Raw genomic sequence first — 24,776 nt, forward strand, 5'->3', positions numbered from 1 at the left:
GTCACCTTTAATACAAGTCACCTTTATTCTTCCTGTGATGCCACTCTCGACTTTAATTAGTCCACTTTATTATGAAATGTCCCAGTGTTTTAATAGACATATGAATTTACATTGACCCTTAGGCAAAATCAGCTTTCAAAAAACTAAGAATAAACTTACAAAAAAGAACCAATCCTCATACCACTTTATAGTTTATATTTTTATTCCTACTTAGCACTAATGTGATGTCATCATGGGCTTATCTAACTTCCACCTATTGACTTCTTCACATTTAAGACTGGATGTCAAAGAGAAACTTAAAATATTTCAAGGGATTGAATAACTGAATAATTGTAGCTTTAAAAAGCATATCTGTCAGTGTAACTTCTGGGTATATATCCACAAGAATTGAAAGCAGACTATCAGTGACATATTTGTACATCTGTGTTCACAGCAACACTATTCACAACCGCCTACAGGTGGAAGTAACACAAATGTCCAGGACAGATGAGTAAACAAACTGTGGTATATATATACAATGGAATACTATATAGCTTTTAAAAGGAAGAAAATCCTCTCATATACTACAATATGCATGAACCTTGAGGACACCATACTAAGTGAAATAAATAGCCAGTCATAAGAGGTCAAGTACTGTAATAATTCCATTTATGTCTCTAAGGCAATCAAATTCATAGAAGTGGAAAGCAGAATGGTAGTTACCAGTCAGGGGAAAGCTGTTCAATGAGTATTGAGTGGAGTTGGGGGTGGGGGTGGGAAAGCCGTTGTTCAGTGGGTATAGAGTTAAGTTGTGTAAGATGGGTAAGTTCTGATCTGTTTCAAACAAAGCAAATACACTCAACACTACTGAACTGTACACTTAAAAATGGTTAAGGAGGTACATTTTATGATGCAGTTTTACCACGTACACACACACAAAATGCATTGCACCATTTTACATATGGGCTTTTGATGGAGATGGGGCAGGGCAGATGTTTATAATGTATATGTAGTATGTAACCTTTATATTGTAATTTCCTTTAAACCACACATGCAAAAAAACCTCTCACAACTTAGCATTTATTAAATATATTAAGTACTGAGCATCTTAAATAATAGTTTATTAGGGAGAAATGCCAAGTGTACAGACTGAAGAAAACTGACTAGGCTGTCTCTTTGTGATTATCTCATTTATGTCTGTCTTTTCCGCTAAGCAGAAAGTAAGCTCCAGTGTCTAGCTTTATTCACCATTGTATCTCCAGGGCCTAGAAAACAGTATACAAATATTTATTCAATGAACAAATATGGTATTAAACACTTGGGAGATGTGGTAACACCCAGGTCCATAATCACAAAATTCAAGCGTAATTAGAGATATACCATAAAGGAGGCAGAATCAACTTTCAAAAAACTAATTTTAATCAAAACAAAAATTGTTGATCATTAACAAGTTTATAAAACAGTGATTTAGTTACATAAATAAATTGATATCAGTGTATCAAATCTTAATTACTTTCAACTTCATGAGCATGTTTACATGGGTGATGAAGTACAACCTTTTTTTTTTTCTTTTTACCTATTATAATAAATAAAATGGAGCGCATGAAATAGTTCCTCTAAACAAAAATACCTACAAACATACCTCTAGCATGTTCTCTAATGAAGGGAACAAGAGACACTGGACAACTTTTGCACCAAAACATAAAAATTGCTTTAAAAAGCACAAGGTTACAGAACCATCAGCTAAAGTAAAGACACTATACTGTAACCAAAGTTGGTATTTAATAATATAATGAACAGTTTGGTAGTTAGATCTCCAGTTTGGTTATTTTAAAGCATTAAGACAAGGCAAGATAGAAGGCTGCTTTTGTTTTGAGTAATTCTAGAGAAAATAAAATATATTTAAAAAAAAAGAAAGAAAACGGAAAAGTAGAACAGTCATACCTACACAACTTTCTGTCCTGCACAAAGTCAAAATACCTATGCAGAATAGATATATAATATATATAATGTTATTTGTGCACAAAGGTTAGCTTATTATTAGCTCACTGCAAAGGCGTAATGTATCATAAGTCAATTGTTTTGGAAAACATTTTGCGTTTTGTGTCAAAAGGATATTTCTTTTGAGTTTCCTAGGCTAGGAGGCACGAAGCCCGGTTCCGGCATACTGTATATTCTTAATGCTAAGGCTTGCTGCTCTGCTGTGTATCTTGTTGTCCCTCTTCGTTCTAGTGCCTGTTACAAGCATGTGTGGTGTAGTGGTTGGTGGTGTGTGTGTGTCTTGTGTCTGTGTGTATACATATATATATGTATACATAAGTTGTATAAATATATATACATATATAATTTCTCCCAATAGATCTCAGTCCAACCATGCAATCCAAAAGGTGGCTCTGCATAGATGCCCAGCATGAAGTTCACCGCCTGAGCCAACCCTGAAGCAAGGCGCACTTTTAGTCCTTCTGATAGGTTTTCTCTCAGTTTTTTTTTGTTGTTTTTGTTTAAAACCAAGCTACTGCAGCTTCAAGTATTTTGCATTACATAGAATATTTTTTATAAATTAGTTAATGTTATATTTTCAATATTCAGACATATACTATAATATATATACAGTACAATAAATGCTCTCATTCTTTTTTTAATTTTTTTTTTGATAAATCCCTGAGAATGTATGTTGACAGTCGCTAAGTTTCCACATGCACAAGCATCGTGTGCCATGCTTCTGGACGAACAGCACTGCAAAGCCACGTGGGTCAGCCTTTTAACTATTAATATTTCGTTTTGTTGGTTTGTTTAAATATGCTGCAAATGTAAAGATGAGTTACAAAGGAGTAAAGCTGAATCCATTCGAGGTACTTATCACAGGATGGAGGTGTTTTGTTTGGTTTTTAAAGCCATTTCAATTATTTTTTTTTTTTTTTTGAGGCTGTGAACGTATACAGAAAACAGGAGAGCTATGTGGACTTTTGCCACTTGACAACATATACTCAGTGTAAACCAAACCTTTTTAACCTCTCTCTCATACAAAAAAAAAAGAAGAGTTAAAAAAAAAATAAAACAAAAGAGAAAGAAAAAGGGAAAAAAATTAAAAACACACGAACTTTCACAACATGACAATTTAGTCTGCAAACGCAATATAACTACACACATATAATACCGGTGTGGCTCTGTTCTTTAAGTTAAAAAGGGTACAAAGGCAGGCTCAAGTAAAAACAAACCACCCTCCCAACCCCACCCCCACCCTCATTCATACAAGTTCTATCAACCAAACCTCTCCCGAACCAACATCATCAGTTTCTTTTTGCCTTTGTAGATTTGTTTCAGGTTGTCGATAAACTGTGTAAACTGAATGTGTCCATCATGCGCCATTAAGAAGGTCTCTCGGGCCTTGCTGAGGAACTCTATGAACTCACTATAGTGCCGAGGACTGATGTGTGTGAGCCGTGAGTGTGTCGTGTTGATGTAGGCCCCAATCGTGGCATCCAAGAGTTGCCTCAGGGGGGCTTTGTCCAGTGACATGAGCTTACCAGAGTTCCTCCTCCCGTGAAGTCCCACCACGCCAGGAGTGGTCAGAGTGCACCTGCGCAAAATGTCTGACAGTACCGTTGCACACTTGACACTCTTGACCACCAGAGGTATTATAGCTGCAAGCTCGTTTTTACCAAGGGAGTGGCTGAGCGCACAGGCCCACAAAACGTCGTTAATGGCAGGGTGCGTGTCCTGATTGTAGCTCAGGTTGAGATGGGTCATGGCCAGGGTGGCCAGCTTGTAGGCCCTCATGGGGTACCCGCGGTGCTCCATGTACCGTGCTATTGTGAAGAGCTGGGTGTAGCTCATGCCGGTTGTAGCAGCGTCAAGAACGATTTGGTACGCCGTCTCAAAAGCTATGTGATCCTTTTCACACAGGGTCAGCGCGGAGAGGGCACAGTTCTGAGGGTCCTTCATGGCGCACTGCAGTGCGAGTGTCCGGGCGCTGCTGGCCAGCTTTTCCTGCTGGTGGCAGTCCAGGTGGAGGCGGACGATGGTGCTGTTGGACATCACCGTGGTGGCAACAATACTTGTGGCTTCGGTGGGAGTAAAGAGTGTAAACCAGCTCTGCATGATGCTGTCCAGGGCATAGACACCTGCCAGGAACACAGAGAAGCCGCATTACTGACTGGCTGCCCAGGGGGCTTGCCTTACTTCCACCCTTTAATCAATGCTTACACTGTTAACTATCACAGAACATGAGCCCGGCCAGAAAATCCTGTAAGGTAATGTGCCTGGAGCAACCTTTTAGAATAAGGTTATGATAGACTGTTATTCAGTGAAATGCCTAAGGAACATGAACTTCCCGTAATAAAGAGCGCATCCTCTCGGTGGCTGGTATTTGCGCTGTGCTGCTGCCTGCCTGTCGTTCAGACAACGGCTTCCTGCTAATGAGCTCCAGTTCACTGGGGCCTCCTGTCAGTTACCCACTACAGAATGTGAGTCAAAAAAGTACAACCCTCACCAGAATAGGGAGTCTTTATGTGATGTGTGTGTATTTGCCCAAGTACACACAATACAAAATAATTAAACACACAAAGAAGCAAGGAAATGTGACCTGTAATCAGAGAGAAAAAAGTCAACAGAAGCAGACATACAGATGACTCAAATGTCTGAATGGATGACAAGGTTTAACCGTCATTCTAAGCACACAGATCAATGTGCCTCAGCTGTAGGAAAATCCTGAACATGAGCCATTAAACAGCGGCACTAAATCTAAGAGAAATGAGGCCTCTGTCTTGGTGCAGGGTAGGGTAATGGTGTGGCAGTTTTTGAACTGGTATTATCTTTGTATTGATGTACTAACGCATCACATCGATAATATAACTTTTATATTGAGACCAATTTCCTGCTTTCCAAGATAACATACCATTATAGATTAACAAAAGAAAAACAACAAGGAAAATGCTTTTACGGTATCTGCTGTGTCAGTCTTTAGATACACAATGAGGTGGCTGGTATTCTCAGCAAGAGGTGTGTATCCTTTTCTGATGCAAACGGAAAGAAATGCTGGCTGTTTAAGCAACGTTTATTTTAAACAGCCACTATTTGGTTTGTGTTGGCATTCTCACCAGGAATGTCTGGGCTTTTTGTTCCGACTCACTGCTGCAGAGGCGAGCTAGCTGGCTGCAGGGTTTCACAAACTACACCTGTATGTGCAGCCCAGATCTTCTTGTGGCTACTAAAAATTCTCATCCATCTGAAAGCTCACCTAAACCACACCCAGTGGTCACTTCTCTGCTGGGTACCTTGAGAAATGCCCTCAGATAATGAAGGAAAAACTCAGAGCAACTAGATAACTGTATATTATTTTCATTAAAGTGCTATGAACCCCTAACCCACAGTCTGAAGGTATTTTCAAAGATGGTTTCCCTCCTACCAAAGTTTCATATTCATTCCATTTCTGGAATATGAAAACTGTAAATCTGATTATCACAAGAAGCTACTAAAGGCACCTTAAGTGTGACAGAACAACTGAATAAAAAGGGTTTACTCCCTTGCCTATTCCATTTTAGATAAGACACTGGAGCCCCACGAATGTGACAGGAACAATGCAAGTGGGCAGAACTGGAGGTGGAAGGTGAGGGTTGGGGGAAGGGAGCTCCTGTAGGTTGCTGGAAGGTGCAGGAGCCTTGGAGACGTCAAAGTAACAGAGTGAAAATGTTCTTGTGTGTATCTGGAAATGACAAGTTGAACCTGACCACAAGGCACCTGGGGAAGCTCCCCCTCCTGATTCTACCTACCCACTTCAGTAGCACACGTTACCAGCCACCTCACCATCTCCCGTCGCCGCCAGTTTAAGGTTGACAGTGTCATTCGCATAACCTATAAAGACAGGATAACAGAATGCTTTGGAAGGTTATACCAAGTCAATGAAAAAGAAAACAGTTCACCCCAAGGTATAAATTATTAATACTAGGCACACTCCCTACTACCAGGAAGGTGGAGAACCTTATTTGGAGCAAAACTCTGCAAATGAACTTGGATTTGTCTATGGCTTCCCTCGCTGGTCTCGTCCCAGCCTGGGAGACAGGAGGTTTGTGTTCTACTCCTGGTGGACCGACTGGCTAGATGTGGCATCCTGGGCAAGCCACCCAATCAACCACTTTTCTCCTCTGCAAAACTCAAAGGCTGGACTGGTACATTAAACATGGCCCATGTGCTCTTCTCCTCCCCGTCTTTAACATTCCATGCTTTTGAATCTCTGAGCCACCTCTTGAATCGATTCTGACTGGGAACCCTCCATTAAAAAAAATAATAATTGTTTTAGTTATTTCTTCAACCTCTGGTTGTTCCTTCCTGGTGATTAAGAAGATAAGCACAAGTCTATACAAGGAAATCACCTTTGGCACCATTAGCAATCTAATTTTGTTTTTTACTTTCTAATGGATTCCTAGATAAAATCAACCATATCTTCCTGCTTCCCTCATTTTTTAAGATTCAGAACCTCTAGGAACATAATACTCTCTTGGAAAGGTCTATGGGATTCCTTCCTGGGTCCCAGGAAGAATAAGGCAGGGAGCAAGCTCCTAGTAATCTACCATTTACCAAAATAATCTGCCAGAATTCCAAATAACCAGAAAACTCATGTTAATGGCTTTTTCTGCATCATATCTCTGAGGCAAATGATAACAAAAATAAGCCAAACAATATGAAGTTATTTTTAAAAAGAAACTTCTAAAATGTCATCATATAGCTTTAAGTATAATTTCCCATGCCCTCTACTTGTAGAGTACTATATATATGGCAAGGGCATTTTCCTGTCATCTAATTCTTTAACCTTATTAATCACTGTAAGGAGAAGCTATAACTAGAAAACTGTATGAATCATCTAACTGGGGCATTCTAATCCCCATACTTTAGAAAATTAGAAGGTGGCAATTTCTTTTACTGCTTTTTATGGAGGGGAAAACACAAATGTTAATAGGGATTCCCTGAGCAAAGTAGAAACATAAACTTTTGAGTTCCTGATTTATACAGTAATCTTTTCAGATACTCTAAGGAAGCAACATCTACTTAAATAACTAACTCGTAGTGTCCTTGATAATATGTCTAAGCATGCCTGCTGAAGCTGAAACCAGACCCAATCCCTCTTCCTTTACCTAATTTTCTCAGGGTTATAAAAAGGAGACAGAACTGTCCATCTGTTATGAAAATGAAAAAACATCAATAAATATCCATACTTCCTCTAAAAATAGAATCCTAACAACTGAATCTTTATTACACATGAGAGCTTAAGTCATGCACAGGAATAACTCTTCTTCACTCATTAAAGGAGAAACAGTGAGGTTAAGGCTCTAACACAGAAGATGATTTTTTTGTTGAAAGACACAAGCGGGCTTCTGAGTGGCACAGCCCTACACGTGCAGCTGCAGTGCGGCGCGGCTGGGAGCGACTGCGTCTGTGAAGCGCAGGGCTCTCCTCAGGTCTAGCAGGCCTGTGCACCAAAGAGTCATGGGCCTGCACTGAAACACGCAAAGCAGCAGACACAGTCTGAGGATGATGCTTTTATTAGCAGCCCTTGGCACCCCGGGAAAAACCACAGTCACGTACCTGCAGGCCCAGCTCCAGAGACACTTTCAAAAGAGTGATGTCTGGCAAACTGTCCATGAGAGTTGCTATTTTAAATGCATCCTGGGCAAGCTTGAAGATGTGAGATGAGGAGTGAATGTTTTTCTGGATGGATTCTAATACTGTTTCCAGCCTCCGAACATCACCTGCAATGAACAGGGGGAAACAAAATCAAGGCAGAGCAAAACAAACAAAAAAACCATACACACACACCCAAAGGGAGTTAAAAAAGGAACAAAACACAAAGCACAAGTTAATTTACATGTAATGTTCACAGATGGCCCAACTTAGTGTCTCAAGGTTATTGCAATATCTGTGCATCCCAGCTTCAAAAAAAGATAACACTGAGACATACCCTCAGTGACTAAAAGCATGTGAACCAGAACCAATAAGAGATAGCAAATAGTTCTCTCAGGTTCCTACTGATGTATTTCTGGTGAGTATTTGAGGGAGAAAAAAATGGAACCCAACTTTTTAATCTGCTTCTGGAGCTCACCCACCATTTACATGGCATGGTGACTAAACCCAAACTCTGCCAGGAGCCAGTTTAACGATGCAGTTAAATGAGGAAAATGTTGCCTCAAATGAGTAGCACCTGTTTTGCTTCCTAAGCTAACATCTAAAGAAAAGAATCCTTTACAACATAAGCTCCACCACTGAGAATGTGATGGAAAACATGACCCTTAAACAGTCAAATTCATGAAATAATCACAAGACCTCAGGACGACCCAGTACCTTTGGCTGCAGTTAGCATGGTGGACGCCAGCTCACACTGCTGGGATTCTATGTGGCTTAGAGTGAACCAGCGAGGGTATCGGTTGGGAACAACTGATGCAATGTGGTGTGGGCGGGTGAGGTCTCCCGTTGGAGCAGTAGATTCCAATACTAGCAACCTGTAATGATAAGACAAGGCAGACAGCGCTCAGTTATCACCTGTCCATCACCTGGGCCACAGGGAGTGGCCAGAAGCCAGAGGAGTGGGGACACGCTGGGAGAGACTGCTCAGGTCCTTGGTGAGGGGAGAGCTGGTACGCTATGCTCTGCTGTCCGGATGCTAAAGTTACCTCATTAATGGCTCACTACCTAAACCTAAGAGTTTCCTTTCTTTAGCATCATTCAGAAAATGGCAATATTCAAGGAAATGAAGATATGTTACAATAGAGAGCTTTGAAACACAAGTCTTAGTGTTTACCTACTGTAAAATTTCTGAACCTTATAATTCACTAAAAAATAAAAATCGAAAGAAATTAATAGTGAAGTGGATATTTAAGACTGAGATGATAAAGAGTTAGGGATCACTGTATAGTTGAAACAAATAAGCTTAACTTAGTAAAATGGGAGGGAAAGCAAAAGAAAAATGACTTCCTTTCCACATATTCATACTTTCTGCAGAATTAGTTCCTTATACTTCAGAAATTTGTAGTTTAAAAATGTTCTGTCAATCACATTACATACAGATGATGAGTGCAAATGATCTGAGTATTTGTCCCTTGACAGTCTTACACAAACTCAGCACCATTTCTTATTTTAATCAATCTGTCTTTAAGAATGTTGACTTACAAAGAACAACTACTGAAACAAAGCACATGCTTAGTGGTCTCTTCCAAATACAAGCACCAACGAGATTAGCAAAGTAGCTGTAACTGCAATAGTTTTTTTTTTACAACCATCAAAAATACTGACCTTCACTCAAGTACACCAGTGACAGGGACTGTGGAGTAAGAGCTGGGGGCCAGGAGAGGTCGGTGGGCTCAGGCTGTGATGCTGGGCTTGGGCCTCGCCCAACAGCAGTTACTGCTCTGACAGGTCAAATGCCTCCCTCCCTTTTCCTTTTATGTAGGGACACAGAGATGTTAGCATTAGACGGTGGCAATTTAGTAGTAAGAATTTTGGTGAGGTTGCTAGTTAGCTTTTTAAAAATTCAGAATATCCTTATATTCACAGACAGATCTTTCCAGAGTTGCCGTAGAGGAAACTAGTCAACATTCCTGGAAAGATGGGAAAATGATTGTGAAAGCACCTTTCTTCAGGACTTCCCCTCTCTTTCTAGAAAGACTAAGAAGCAAGTAAGCCACAGGTCTCTTTTCCTTCCTGTTCCCCTGGCTGTTCCCAGAGGCTGGAAACAGTATCAGAATCCATCCAGAAGAACATTCATTCCTAGCATACTGCTGCTAAGTCGCTTCAGTCGTGTCCGACTCTGTGCGACCCCATAGACGGCAGCCCACCAGGCTCCCCCGTCCCTGGGATTCTCCAGGCAAGAACACTGGAGTGGGTTGCCATTTCCTTCTCCAATGCATGAAAGTGAAAAGTGAAAGTGAACTCGCTCAGTTGTGTCCGACTCTTAGCGACCCCATGGACTGCAGCCTACCAGGCTTCTCCGTCCATGGGCTTTTCCAGGCAAGAGTACTGGAGTGGGGTGCCATCGCCTTTACCCTTAAACTTAACAGGATTTGAGGCAATAGCATCTGGTGGCATCACAGCATTAGCATCCTTCCCTTTGCACAGAAGCACAAATCTTAGTACAGAGTAGAGCACCTGTCTTCATCTGACAACTTCCATTTCAGCTTCCAAAAATGGGAATAGGAACGTACTTATAAAATTGTTCTCTAAAATACAAACCAAGTGGTGTAAAGTAATTTGGTGGGGGACTTTTGCTTATGTTAGTTATTATTTTTTTTTGATATTTAAAAAATAGACGAGAGACTTTTAAAGTTTTCCTGATATGTTAATGAGATTTCATGTTGCCAAGGAAAGCATGTCAAATTAAAAGATGTCAGCCTCCATACACAATGACACACAGGTACATATAAACACATACATGAATACACACTTTGCTGCTGCTGCTAAGTCGCTTCAGTCGTGTCCGACTCTGTGCGACCCCATAGACGGCAGCCCACCAGGCTCCCCCATCCCTGGGATTCTCCAGGCAAGAACACTGGAGTGGGTTGCCATTTCTTCCTCCAATGCATGAAAGTGAAAAGTGAAAGTGAAGTCGCTCAGTCGTGTCTGACTCTGAGCGACCCCATGGACTGCAGCCTACCAGGCTCCTCCATCCGTGGGATTTTCCAGGCAAGAATACTGGAGTGGGGTGCCATTGCCTTCTCTGGAATACACACTCTATTGCTGCATAAAAAAGAGGCCTCCTATGATTTATAAGTTATACTCATACAGGAAAGGCATTGTTTTTTAATCCACTACACTGGCTAAAAAGTTTCTGTGGAATCAAACTATTTTCCAACATCTCAAGTTGGAGGTGTGTCTTTAGGTGGCAATAACAGGGTCTGATCTGCACTTTAACAAGTGTGTTGATTTAAAAAAAAAAAAGACAAAAGGAAAAAGCTCACATTTTAAGAAAGTAGATTATTTCTTTCAGGTCCTTAAAGTTTAAAAGGCTATATCTAAGATTGAAAAATATAATCTTGAATGCATTAAAAAATATTCAGCTACCACAAATTCATGATGAAAATAATTACTTTGTGAAATGACTTTATAAAGGAGGAGAAAACAGAAAAGTCAGCAGCAGAGGACAACGTGTTCTAATTATTATTACTGAAAGAGGGACGGAGGGTGACGGGAGCAGAGCTGAGGCAGCAAATCCTGGACGACCCCTGGACAGCGATGCCGTCCACGCTGGACAGAGCCCCAGCTTCTCTCCCTCTCCAGTTGAGCGCAAACGTGCTTCCGTGCCAGGACGGCTCTCCTGCACCACTGCCAGGGACGTGTAACTGCAGCAGGTGCGAAGGGCTCCCTCAATTATATTCAGCCAAGTGTATGTATTATTTACCACTGTTTCAAAATCTAATGTTTTCAAAATAATGAGTTATTTAGGAAGGTTTCAACTGTTGCTGCCTTGTGACTAAACCCAACCTGAAATTGTTCTCTAGTCTCAAATTCTAGCTTCAAGACAGAGTAGGATAAAGCCACCATGAACGTGAGTGTGACGGCGGACAAAAATACCCTCTTTCCTTTACTTTAAATAAAACAAAAGCCAAACAAGGCAACAAACTACCACCACCACAACTGCAGAAGCACGATAGCTTCTTCAGATTCCTGCTGCCTACAAGAAGCATGGATGAGCGAGAAGTCAGTTAACAGCCATTTTCCCCGGTGGGGATTTGGATGCTGCTGCCCACGGGGCAGAATACGTACCGCATTGCTCTCAGTGCAATCTTGTATGCCAGTTCAGCATCGTGAGGTAGGAGAGAGGTGAAGAGATACTTGGCAAATGTGTGCATTGGAACACTCTCCCGATGGATTATTTCGCCTAAACCACTATATGGGCCGGCTGTAGGAAGAGAGCATATACATTTTACATTCTTAAACAAGGAACTAAGACTTCTTGTAAAGTATAAATTTCTTATGTAAAGTTATAAACAGCGTTAATCTAATGAAGAATATAATCTAAGTGACATGATTGAAATGAGTACAATTCTTAAGTCAGAAATGATGCGACAGGGTAGAGCAGAGGACATCAAATTCACTTCAGGAACAACTCCCTGCAGCACAGCTGAAAGGTGAATCACACAACCAGGGGGCGGAGCTTGTTCCCACTACAACTGCTTCAGAAACAAGGAAGCAGGAGACCTCACTGAACTCAGGACAGGCCCTCTCTCAATGTGTGATATCTAAGCGCCCAGATTTTCAAATACACAGATGACTCTACAGCTTCACTTTGGAACCTGCCCCAGACTCAGCTGTAGGGGCACACATAAGCCAGGTTTCCAGAAAAGAGTGCTCTGCTTCAGGGGGAGGGATAGAGATTCTGAACCACAAATTCCAATACAAAGACTTTTAAGTATTGCTGCTTTTAATAAGGAGAAAGAGATGTTAATTCTCAGAAAGTGATTAATAATAAAAAATAGAATAATACTCACCGTAGGCAAAAGAAAAAAAGTAACTGAGTCTGCCACCATTTGGGCTTCAAAAGATCAATTTCAAAAGCAAATTTATATTGAAGCTATCAAAATTCATTTCTCAGAAGTTATGATAGGCATCGTGGCAGAGCTGACTCCCCCTTTGTGTTCTCTAAATGCTACCTTACGAAGGGCAATACCAACTTTTAAAACAAATTTTGAAAGGAAACCACGGTGGTTAGTTCAACTACTTTCCGCTTAGGTACTTTGAGGTTTAGTTACTGTAAAGTGTTTTGTAAATTAGTTTCCATGTCACCTTTGGGTAACATTGGTTTCATGACTCTAGAATTATGAACCATCACATTACTGCTCAAAGGACATAATACACTTGATTTCCATGAGAAAACTAAGTCTGGTGAAGGGTTTAGAATGCAAGAAATGCAGTTTAGAGGAAACGGTGAGAGGAGTTATTGAACTGGGCACTCTGGTAAGAACATGATATATTTTAGATCATTTTAAACTAACAGAAGTTGTTTTTAAATGTCATTGTTTCATTCTTTGGTTAGCAGTTTTGAACTGTTCCTTATTTAAGTACTTTAAAAGTCATGTAGACTACTTTTTTACCAAGACAAACTAAAGATATTTAAAAATGTTTTAGTGATCTGGTATTAGTAAAAAGTTGATATAGCATTACAGTTTTTACTCTTAGTTCATATGAGGCCAAATTATTTGTTACTATGATAGACTGAATGCTTGCCCTCCTCTCAAATTCCTATGTTAAAGCTCTATCTCCCAACGTGAGTGTAGTTGAAGACAGGGCCTTTATGGAAGTAATTAAGGTTAAGTGAGGTCACAGGGGCCCTGGCCTGGTCCAACAGAATTGGTGTCCCGTCAGAAGAGACAGAGTGAATGCTCTGCCTCTGCCTTGTGAGAACTCAGAGAGAAGGCAGCCCTGTGCGAGGCAGGAGGAGGGCCCTCACCAGAAACTGAATTAGCGAGCGCCTCGACCTTGGACTTCTTGGCCTCCAGAACTGTGAGAAATAAACTTCTGTTGTTTAAGCATCTAACCTGTAGTATTTTTTTTATGGCAGCTTGAGCAGAGTAAGACATTAACTCTACTTTATTAAGGACTAATTATAGCAAACATCTATTTTTCTTCTGTATCTCTCCTCCATTTCCCTTCAGCATTTCCCTTAAACCATCAAGTTCCCTTTCTGTACTACGCAGGGAAAGCCAGGATGCATAATCAATATAACAGCACTTCCCAACAAGCAAAACTTTCAGTCAGGTATCATAGAATTATTTGTCAATGAATAATCAGTGTCCCTGAGCTCCAGTGTACTGAAAAGTGAAAAACTGAAATTTGGAATCTAAGTTCCCCAGAAGTGTTTTTCCAGTATGTCCAGTATGATCCAATATGCCCACAGTATGTCCAGGAGTGACTAACACTCAGCAACAATACAAGGTTACTGCTTCCTCTTTTTCAGATACTTAAGTCAGCTAACTAATTTGCCCCTGAAATCCAGAGTATAAATGCATGAAGAACCTGGTGCCCAGTGCAGTTGATTCTATCATGGAGCACTTATCTTTTGGAGTTTATAGAAATGGTCCCTTGGCTTCCCCTTGGACTTCTTCCTGTCCTGCACCACCCACTCTTTGTGGGCTGAGCAAGGCTGGGAAAGCAGCGGAGGCTGGGATAAGTCATCAGCACTCCTTATCGGGCATAGTTCTAATTAAAATGTTTAACAAGAAAGTATGGACTAATCAAAGAGTAAAACAAAGTTTAAAAATATTCGTAAGTAATGAACATGAGGACATATAGATAAGTGATGAACAGTATCAGACACTATCAACTTTGAAAAGCACGCATCCTCTTCTATTCCTTCAGAATAATAAAAATCAAAAGGCAGTTTACCAAGAGTTACTAAGAGCCAGCATAAAAGTAACTGCACTGGATGGAATGGGGAGGGAGGAGGGAGGAGGGTTCAGGATGGGGAACACATGTATACCTGTGGTGGATTCATTTTGATATTTGGCAAAACTAATACAGTTATGTAAAGTCTAAAAATAAAATAAAATTAAAAAAAAAATAAAAAATAAAAAAATAAAATATATAAATGTAAAGTGCATTTAATGAAAAAAATTTTTTTCAACTAGATCTTTAGCTTTGGACATACAAGAGAGGTTTTGAAATGCTATTTTCTCTAAATCCCTTCCCTAAGTATAGTCATTCCAAATACAAGACAAAGAAACCATATTCTATGAGCTTATCAATCACAGAGAATCCCACAAAAATAACACACATGTACTTGAGAGATGGAAACAATTAAAAAGTTCTGACTATCTCCCAAATCTGTGTAAAAGATCGCTAATGCTAAGTTGCCTCAGTCTTGTCTGACTCTGTGTGACCCCATGGATTGTAGCCCACCAGGCTGCTCTGTCCATGGGATTCTCCAGGCAAGAATACTGGAGTGGGCTGCCATTTCCTTCTCCAGTAAAAGAGTAGGCTACCACATTAAGTACACTTATTGTTGACAAGGAAAAAACATTTAAAAAAATATCAGTCAAAATTTGGGTATTTGTCTGTTTGGCTCAGATGGTAAAAAAATCTGCTTGCAATGCAGGAGACTGGGGTTCAATCCCTGGGTCAGGAAGATCCCGGGAGAAAGGAATGGCTACCCAGTCCAGTATTCTTGCCTGGAGAATTCCATGAACAGAGGAGCCTGGCAGGTACAGTCCATGGGGTCACAGGAAGTTGGACATGATTGAGCAACTAACATTTTCACTTTTTTCTTGACCTTACAAGAAAGAAAAAAACTTGACTTTGCCTTAGAGATTCTATGAAACTTTTACCTTGATGAATCTACACCTAATGAATTTTCTGAAATAATTAGCACAGTGAAAATTCACTTCTACAGTTGTTGGTCCTTTATCAGGATGTGCAAATGACAGGTTCAAAATCCAGAAGTCATGTAACAGCCAATAATTTGGAGGAATGCCAACCAATTTCCATTTTATTACTTAATAGATCCAAGGAATATGGCTACCAGTCATAAAGGAATATGGCTACCAGCAATAATTCACTAAATCTAAAATTTACATTTATCTCAAGAAAAACAGTTTTAAAAAAACAGTCCTTTTTAAAGCTTGTGACATTCAAATAGGGCTCATTTCTAGCAGGCTCATTGCTTCCATGACCACCTAATAAATAGTAAACATCTAAACATCTGTACTTTTTTATTAAGTGATACTACTTTTTGGAAAATGAACATGCCTGTGACACTCAGCGACCATACCAATCAGGATAACTACTGTATGAAATGTCCTCAAATAGTATTCCCAACATAAGAAAGCGGAATGCTGAAATAAAATGGGCTAAACAAGTGGAGAAGTTATCAGTTACCTTCTAACAGGAAGACTGCTTGCTTGCGAAAAATTTTCACCAGTGTGTCGTCCAATTCAATCTCCTGAAGCTTGGAGATGAGCTGTTCCTCGTTGCGGCAAACCTTCTCCTGGGTGTACAGCCCGTCAGGCATGACCCGCTGCTGTCCCAGCCCTATTAGGGCTACTTCCACGGCCAGCGTTAGGTAGGATTCCCCTTCTTCTAGGAATTTGTGTGCAGGTAGATGCTGGTATTCCAGAGACTTGCACTGTCCCATATTCTCTGTCACAGAAGAAATCAGAGTTTAGAAACTACTTTTGCAGATGCTCTGACAGGCACAATCTATTAATATTTTACCCAGAACTCTTAAACGAATTATTGACTTAGCTCCAAGAAAGCTGGAAAACCATGTTAAAGTATATAGTTTTCCAATATCTTTAAAAAAAATGACCATCAATTGACTAAATGTGTACGTTCTGGGGGAAAGCACAGTACAAATATTTTTCTCTCATTAAAAAGGAACCACCAAAGAAAACCATAAATCTAAGAAGAGATACTAAGAATACTTAACAGTAAACAAAATTTTAATTAACCAAGAGTAAAATTACATGATGACTGTAATAGTTACCAATTTTTTAAAGCCTAGAATTGAAAATTTTTCATACTTTTACCACAGTGTTGTAATTTATAATAAAAACAGTAGAGAACACAACATATATGTAACTCAATTTCATGGTCCTTTTGTTATCAGAGTCATCAGTTGTCAAAAGAGAATGATTCTCTGAACATCGTCTTATCACTGTTAAGGTGCTTCTATTTAGAAATTCTTAACAAACTTCAACTGTCAAACTCCCAAGGAAAGTGGATTCAGAGTCATACCCTCACCCTCCTGATAAGAGTTTGGGTCACCAAAATCCATGAGGGCAACTACCACAGGGTAGATAATTAACTCTCCAAGCTAATCCAGTCATGGGAGCAGCAAAGGTACAAACCTTCTTCCCTGCCATATGATATATATCCTTATTTTATATCTTTATGCTGGAAAATAGTAAGAAACACAGATAAATTCTTAGATACACAATCACTGATAGAAGGGAATGAGTATTTTTAGGTTCTTGATACATGCTGCCAACTGTCAACGCCAAGACTTTTCCCAGTTTGAGAAGCCTGCCTAAAAAGTGGGAGTACCATTTCCTGCTAACTGCTAGTCCTGTTAACTATATGGATTCATAAAAGAAACAGTGAAGAACCGTGACCAGTGACGAACGCCATTCAGGGTTTAGGCGGGGAAGCACATGAGACAAACGTCAATGTTTTTATTATTTTATTTTTACCTGTAAAATCTGAGAACACAGGGAAGCCTTCGTCGTCAGTGCGGCAGGCTTCCATAAGGCTGCTGAAAAGTGTGCCCACGGGATCCAGGGGGTGTCCAACCCAGCCCTCCAGATTGGTTATTGAGGTTATGCTTTTATGGGGTAGCTCTGTGTAAGAAAAGAGAATTGAGATATGAAGAGAAGTAGAGGAAAGAAAGGCTTTACCATTTAATAGCAGCATCCTCACAAATTAATACTACATTCAATTCAAAATTCCTCTTGAATTAAAAAACAAGGTTTCATAAAACCCGAACTTGTGAACTATTTTAAGTTCTAAAGGGTCATCTGTGAATCAATATAAATGGTGTTAACTGCCCAAGAAAACTCCCAAACATCTATTTAATTCCTGTGTCCAGAGTACTAGGTTGACATTATTGTTTACACTATTAAATTATAATGTATGAGGAAAAATGAATTCCAACTTTTCACCTGAGAAGCTAAGGACAACTCTGCTTACCTCCTAGGAGTGGCTTTAAAGAGAACTAAGAATTCCCCCTGGTAATTATCATTGGCTAACTAACTACAACTTTATTAAGAAGATATTCTTCTCACTGAGTCACCTAAAATAAGAGCCTAAAGAGCAGCTACACTCTGGGTCAGACTTGAACTCCCCTATCACCTTACAAGAGTCTTCCTTATCATGGATATGTAAACCATTTAAGAGAGAAACTTTTCCACAAAGGGGAACTACAACAGAAGATAACACAATTTGGATGGAATGTATTCCTTTTCATTGTCTTCATGGAATGTTAGAACTTTAAAATTCTCAAGTTAGAGTGCTGAGAAAAAACTGCTAATATTTTAGAATATACTCCATTATTGTAAACAATGCAGTACTTTACATGTAAGTGTTTATTAAAATAATAAATAGTAGTAGTTCGTTCTTAAAGGAAAGTACAATAAAAACTACAAATAATATAAAATAAACATGAAAAATATTGGCTTGTAAATAGCTAAAGAGCTATTCCACCAAGTTCAATATTCCTTTAGAAGTCCTCTGTTTTGGACTACCAACTCTTAGTACATAAAAATAAAGCATGGCCTGGCACAATGTATTACAATTTATGGAAAACTGAGTACTAGATTCCTCGGAAGGGTCTTTCCCTTCAATTTCTGTCAATGATTTTTAATATACACAACCAGGATGAAAACAGAAACATGAGTATTACTCTTAGCAACAAGTCTGTCTGTCTATCTCTCTATATATACATATATATATATACACACACACACGCACACATATGTATGTGCATCAGATCAGATCAGATCAGTCGCTCAGTCGTGTCCAACCCTTTGCAACCCCAAGAATGGCAGCATGCCAGGCCTCCCTGTTCATCACCAACTCCCGGAGTTCACCCAGACTCACGTCCATCGAGTCAGTGATGCCATCCAGCCATCTCATCCTCTGTCGTCCCCTTCTCCTCCTGCCCCCAATCCCTCCCAGCATCAGAGTCTTTTCCAATGAGTCAACTCTTCACATGAGGTGGCCAAAGTACTGGAGTTTCAGCTTTAGCACCATTCCTTCCAAAGAAATCCCAGGACAGATCTCCTTCAGAATGGACTGCTTGGATCTCAGTGCAGTTCAAGGGACACTCAAGAGTCTTCTCCAACACCACAGTTCAAAAGCATCAATTCTTCAGCGCTCAACCTTCTTCACAGTCCAACTCTCACATCCATACATGACCACAAGAAAAACCATAGCCTTGACTAGACGGACCTTAGTTGGCAAAGTGATGTCTCTGCTTTTGAATATGCTGTCTAGGTCGGTCATAACTTTTCTTCCAAGGAGTAAGCGTCTTTTAATTTCATGGCCACAGTCACCATCTGCAGTGATTTTGCAGCCCCCCAAAATAAAGTCTGACACTGTTTCCACTATTTCCCCGTCTATTTCCCATGCAGTGATGGGACCAGATGCCATGATCTTCGTTTTCTGAATGTTGAGCTTTAAGCCAACTTTTTCACTCTCCACTTTCACTTTCATCAAGAGGCTCTTGAGTTCCTCTTCACTTTCTGCCATAAGGGTGGTGTCATCTGCATATCTGAGGTTATTGATATTTCTCCCGGCAATCTTGATTCCAGCTTGTGTTTCTTCCAGTCCAGCGTTTCTCATGATGTACTCTGCATATAAATTAAATAAACAGGGTGACAATATACAGCCTTGATGAACTCCTTTTCCTATTTGGAACCAGTCTGTTGTTCCATGTCCAGTTCTAACTTGCTTCCTGATCTGCATACAAATTTCTCAAGAGGCCGATCAGGTGGTCTGGTATTCCATCTCTTTCAGAATTTTCCACAGTTTATTGTGATCCACACAGTCAAAGGCTGTGGCATAGTCAATAAAGCAGAAATAGATGTTTTTCTGGAACTCTCTTGCTTTTTCCATGATCCAGCGGATGTTGGCAATTTGATCTCTGGTTCCTCTGCCTTTTCTAAAACCAGCTTGAACATCAGGAAGTTCACGGTTCACATATTGCTGAAGCCTGGCTTGGAGAATTTTGAGCATTACTTTACTAGCGTGTGAGATGAGTGCAATTGTGTGGTAGTTTGAGCATTCTTTGGCATTGCCTTTCTTTGGGATTGGAATGAAAACTGACCTTTTCCAGTCCTGTGGCCACTGCTGAGTTTTCCAAATTTGCTGGCATATTGAGTGCAGCACTTTCACAGCATCATCTTTCAGGATTTGGAATAGCTCAACTGGAATTCCATCACCTCCACTAGCTTTGTTCGTAGTGATGCTTTCTAAGGCCCACTTGACTTCACATTCCAGGATGTCTGGTTCTAGGTCAGTGATCACTGACCTAGATAATCTGGGTTGTGAAGATCTTTTTTGTACAGTTCTTCTGTGTATTCTTGCCATCTCTTCTTAATTTCTTCTGCTTCTGTTAGGTCCATACCATTTCTGTCCTTTATCGAGCTCATCTTTGCATGAAATGTTCCTTTGGTATCTCTGATTTTCTTGAAGAGATCCCTAGTCTTTCCCATTCTGTTGTTTTCCTCTATTTCTTTGTATGTGTGCGTGTGTGTGTATTAGACTTACTGTGGCAATCATTTAAAAACATATATAAATATGGAATCATTATGTTGTATACCTGAAACCAATGTTGTATGTCAATTATATCAATTTTTTTTAAAGTTGACATATGCCAAATATTTTATTTACTAATCTTGGCCCCATAAGAAATAACTGCTACAGCAATTTGGAATTGTAACAGTACAAAAACACCTATTATTTGAATATGGGCAAACAAAAATAAAGTAGGGAAAGATATACAGATATGTAGTACTAGTAACGAATAGTCTGAATTTAAAAATTTTATTATGTAAAGGATAAAAGAGAAATGAGTCTGAGACCTCTAAGGCAGCTATTAATACCTTAACATGTTTCAACTTAATCTACATGAACTAACATTTTTACATTTTGTATTTCTTAGATATTGTAACATTTAAATTAAATTCATTTTAAAAACATTTTTTAGTAAAGAGCAATAAAGTTTCAAAACTCCAATGATGATCAAGAACAAGCTGTCCTGTTGCAGTATAAAAAATACTTCATTCTCTCTTAGCCTATTTTCATCCTTTCTATTTTTCAGAAGTAAACGCCTCTTGGCCATATATTGTATGTGTTTAGGTGAAGGGAGAGACTTCAGGAAAATTTTGCTAAGGGCCAAACAACATATTCTGCAAATATATCTGGTAACCAGTGATGCTATGATGAACATGAAGAAATGGACAAAGTAATGACTTTCAGGGATATGACATTCCAGTCCTATCTGACCTCCCCCTTTTTTGGTTCATGTGGTAACTTTGGAACTTTCTTTCATCAAAAAATGTTAGTTAACATTTTTAATACTTGTAATATAGGGGATATAAAATATTACAACCGTCTAATAATCTCCAGCCCATTTTAACTTTTGATAATTTTCAGCTATACCAAAAATCACAACTAAAACTACTTCTCTCTGAATAAGATATAAAATTCCAGAGTAAAAACAAAACAATCATACCAAAGAAAAATAAAAAAGATCTACATGTACAGAAGAAAAAGAAGCACATAGATTAATCAGAGAAAGCATCGTATTTCTTTCTTCTGATCAGGGCCTTATGCATGTAATATAACTCTGTTGCAATTATTATGGAGAAGGCAATGGCACCCCACTCCAGTACTCTTGCCTGGAAAATCCCATGGACAGAGGAGCCTGGTAGGCTGCAGTCCAGTGGGTCGCTAAGAGTCAGACACGACTGAGCGACTTCACTTTCATTTTTCACTTTCCTGCATTGGAGAAGGAAATGGCAACCCACTCCAGTGTTCTTGCCTGGAGAATCCCAGGGACAGGGGAGCCTGGTGGGCTGCCGTCTATGGGATCGCACAGAGTTGGACACGACTGAAGCAACTTAGCAGCAGCAATGCTTATTTAAAATTTAAAAGATTAATAAACTGAGACAAAGAGGAGTTAAATATGTTCTGCCAGTTGACAGCTCATCAAAGGTTATTTACAGAATCTAAAAAATTCAGGAGTTCTCTTTGGTCACTTTAAATACACATCATGTCCTGATGTACAAGTTATTACAATTAAAATGTTTTACAGTGCTTCTATATTATGTGAGGCCTGCTTTCAGCACTTTATAGGAAATAACTAGTTTAATCTTTCAACTCCAGGAGACAAGTCCTCAATTGAGGCCCAGTCCACAGATAAGGTCAAGTCAGTGCCTAAGGTCTCTAGCCGGGACCTCTTGCCAGAATTCAAATATAGGCAGTCTACCACTGGAGCCCTTATTGTCACAATTAAAATGTTTCTTCACATAATGAAATATATCTGGTTAACTTGCATTTTAGGTAATTTAGATATACTACATAACTCAAACAGTTAAAAAAAAAAAAAAAAGAAACCCAAAAAACAACTTTCCCCTTAAAAAAAATTAACTTAGGAAACTAAGAAACATAAAAAAACAACAACAACTTATGTTTCACAACATTCAACCAGAGAGGGAAAATGCCTAAAATTTGTCACAGATTAGCTAGCTATTAAACATTTCAAAAGAGTGGTGAGTGAAGCCATCTCCATGGCTCTAATTTTAAAAGCTCTTTCCCCGCCAAAGAACATGAAACCTACTGACATTATCACCAAGAATCCCATTCCAATGGAAACAAACTCCTTTACACATTCACCTTTTTTCTGAGTTCGGAACATTTCCAACTGCTTCTGTTGCTGTCGTCTTAATGTGTTAACAATAGCTATTGCTAGTCTCAGTGCTTCTCTGGGGTACCCATGAGAACGTAATGCATCCACTCGTGCACAGGCTGTAGGAACATGTTCTAAAACAGAAAGTGAAGGGAGGAAAGTTGCCATTATCAGATATATCTATAAAAACAGGATTTAATAGTAAGAGGTTTCCCCCAAAATACTATTAAAAAGACACAAGAAACCATTTCTGAACTTGGATTTGAATGAAAAACTCCTACTGCCAAGCATTCATCCATCTCCCATTGAATCCCTCAACTCTCCACCTCCCACTCCAGTAATGCTATAGAAACTAAACAAAGAAGTAAGTCATGGAAATGTCTTTCCGGTTTGGCCACTTACCATGCCAGAGGGGCCACCCGCGGGAGTCAAAGAGGGAGGTTTCAGTGTCGTCATGGTAACAGTAGTTGGTGTATAGGTCACTGCTGATAATGTGCTGCAAGTGGCTATCCTGCCAGTGGAGATCGCATGCCTCGATGGCTCGGGTGAACACTGTCCGATGTGGCCTGTTCGATGAATCTGTTTTTTCCACAATTCAGAAAGCTGTGTCAGCTATGATTCACACGTCAATAAATCAGTTTCATACCATAGCATTCTGTGGCCAGATGTTCATGAACACACCCACACAGACTGCCCTGCACCCCCTAAGCAGAAGGATGGAGGGTGAATAGTCTCATGTCCTAAGTACTAGGAGGCAAATCAGCCCAAAGAGCCACCATTCATTCTCTTGTTTTATCAAACACACACACTCTGCAGCCATCAAAGCTAAGGTTAAAGGCGTCCTGCAAAAAGAATTGTCACGTCTAGTTTCCATGCCAAATACACTCGGAAGAGGCACTCAGCACAAAAATCACAGGAAAACTCACTGCTCCCCATTTCTGAGGTGCTGTGCTGGGTTACCCTGATGGGATCAACAAACACTATGCAAGAGATGAGACACCAGCCATGGAACCTTTCAGGAAGATGCAATCAGCCTTTAAAAATATGCAGAAGGGTTGTGCTTTTGGTTGTATTTTTTAACTATATTGTGCGGTTTTGCACAATTAAAATTATTATGCTTCTTGGGATATAATGATGAAATAGTACTTTATATCCCAAAGGGCATAAATGCATATATTTAACATTTCACAAAGCCACACAACATAGCTACAAAACAAACCAGCGCACTTACCTTGCCCTACAGGCTGCCTCCTGACTCCCGTGCAGGTTCCATGACTGGTGTGATGTCCCCAGCATAGTGTATGCTGGGGCATCACAAAAGAGCAGAAGCACACACTCCGAAGAGGGTTCAAGTTTCAGGACCTGACGGAGAAAAGAAATGTTTGCGGAATAAAGGATATTCTTACCCCAACTTCTGGGATTATTCAGTTCTTCTGGAAAACATGGTTCGAATTCTACCTGCCCTCCCAGCCCTTGGGTCCCGAACTCCAGACTTACCGTCAACTATGGCACAAACCTTAGAAAGAGCCTCAACTGACAATTAGGGTAACAAACTATTTTTATTTATGGGTGCTTTATTTAACTCAGGTATCACCCCTCACTGTTCTGAGACTTAACTAAATGAGAAGTAAAATCTGGAGCTTCCTTAGTTGGTAAAGTTTCATCTTCCTGTCCTTGGAGCTTGGGCTAAGCACAGACATAAAGGAAATCATAAAAATCAAAACACACCTGAATCAAGAAAAGCTCTGAAAACTTATCCAGACCAAACCCTCTATTCTGCTGATGGAACCGAAAATCGAGAGACGTAAAGTGACTTGCCAAGGTCACACACCCAGGCAATGGCAGTCAAGATCAAAACACAGATAACCTCACTCCAAATTCAGCTATGTCAGCTGTTCTGAAAAGCTTTTGAATGGTCTTTAACAGAAAGAGACATTACTTCAGCTTGGTCTCAGGTGGACTTAGACAGCTGTACTTGAATGGCAGACATATCAAAATGCATGGATGACAGACAATTTGAGAGGCATAAACATTGATGTATCTGTTCTGGCCCCTGCCCAGACTGCCTGTTAGGAGCAGACAGTGTACACTTTGCAGATGGGGAGCAAGGACCTTGTATTTCATAGCCTTTGGAACCTACCAGGGCTTTTTTGCAGAGCAGAATAAATATAAAGAAACTGATTCCATGACTTCTTACAACAGTCAGTCAATCAAATATTCCAAAATCCAAATCACACATAAGTGTTAAGTGGCTGTGCAATTTAATTTAACTCAAATCACAGAAACAGAATTTAAAATTAAAAGAAGACTTTAAAAGAGCAACTTAGTATTATGCACGCACTAAGAGAATGAAAGTCCTATCTGTCTACTTAATCCACTGTAGTATCAATTTCATTAAAAAAATTAAAAT

At 39.8% G+C, this 24,776-nt stretch overlaps 1 protein-coding gene across 1 annotated transcript in view; it reads right to left on the minus strand.

Annotated features, from left to right (window-relative positions):
* Positions 1-1,375: 1,375 nt before the first annotated feature.
* Positions 1,376-24,776, minus strand: part of ZSWIM6 (zinc finger SWIM-type containing 6) — a 225,416-nt gene continuing 202,015 nt past the window's right edge. The window contains exons 6-14 of the mRNA XM_025270496.3: positions 22,769-22,945; positions 22,354-22,500; positions 17,148-17,294; positions 15,835-16,095; positions 11,728-11,863; positions 8,314-8,471; positions 7,561-7,724; positions 5,751-5,832; positions 1,376-4,103 (exon numbers count right to left, since the gene is read on the minus strand). Of these exons, the coding sequence (XP_025126281.1) occupies positions 3,241-4,103; positions 5,751-5,832; positions 7,561-7,724; positions 8,314-8,471; positions 11,728-11,863; positions 15,835-16,095; positions 17,148-17,294; positions 22,354-22,500; positions 22,769-22,945 (2,135 nt within the window). The 3' untranslated portion in view covers positions 1,376-3,240. The remainder of the gene's footprint in view (positions 4,104-5,750; positions 5,833-7,560; positions 7,725-8,313; positions 8,472-11,727; positions 11,864-15,834; positions 16,096-17,147; positions 17,295-22,353; positions 22,501-22,768; positions 22,946-24,776) is intronic.

This window comes from Bubalus bubalis, chromosome 19 (assembly GCF_019923935.1).
Source record: "Bubalus bubalis isolate 160015118507 breed Murrah chromosome 19, NDDB_SH_1, whole genome shotgun sequence".
Classification (NCBI taxonomy): Eukaryota; Metazoa; Chordata; class Mammalia; order Artiodactyla; family Bovidae; genus Bubalus; species Bubalus bubalis.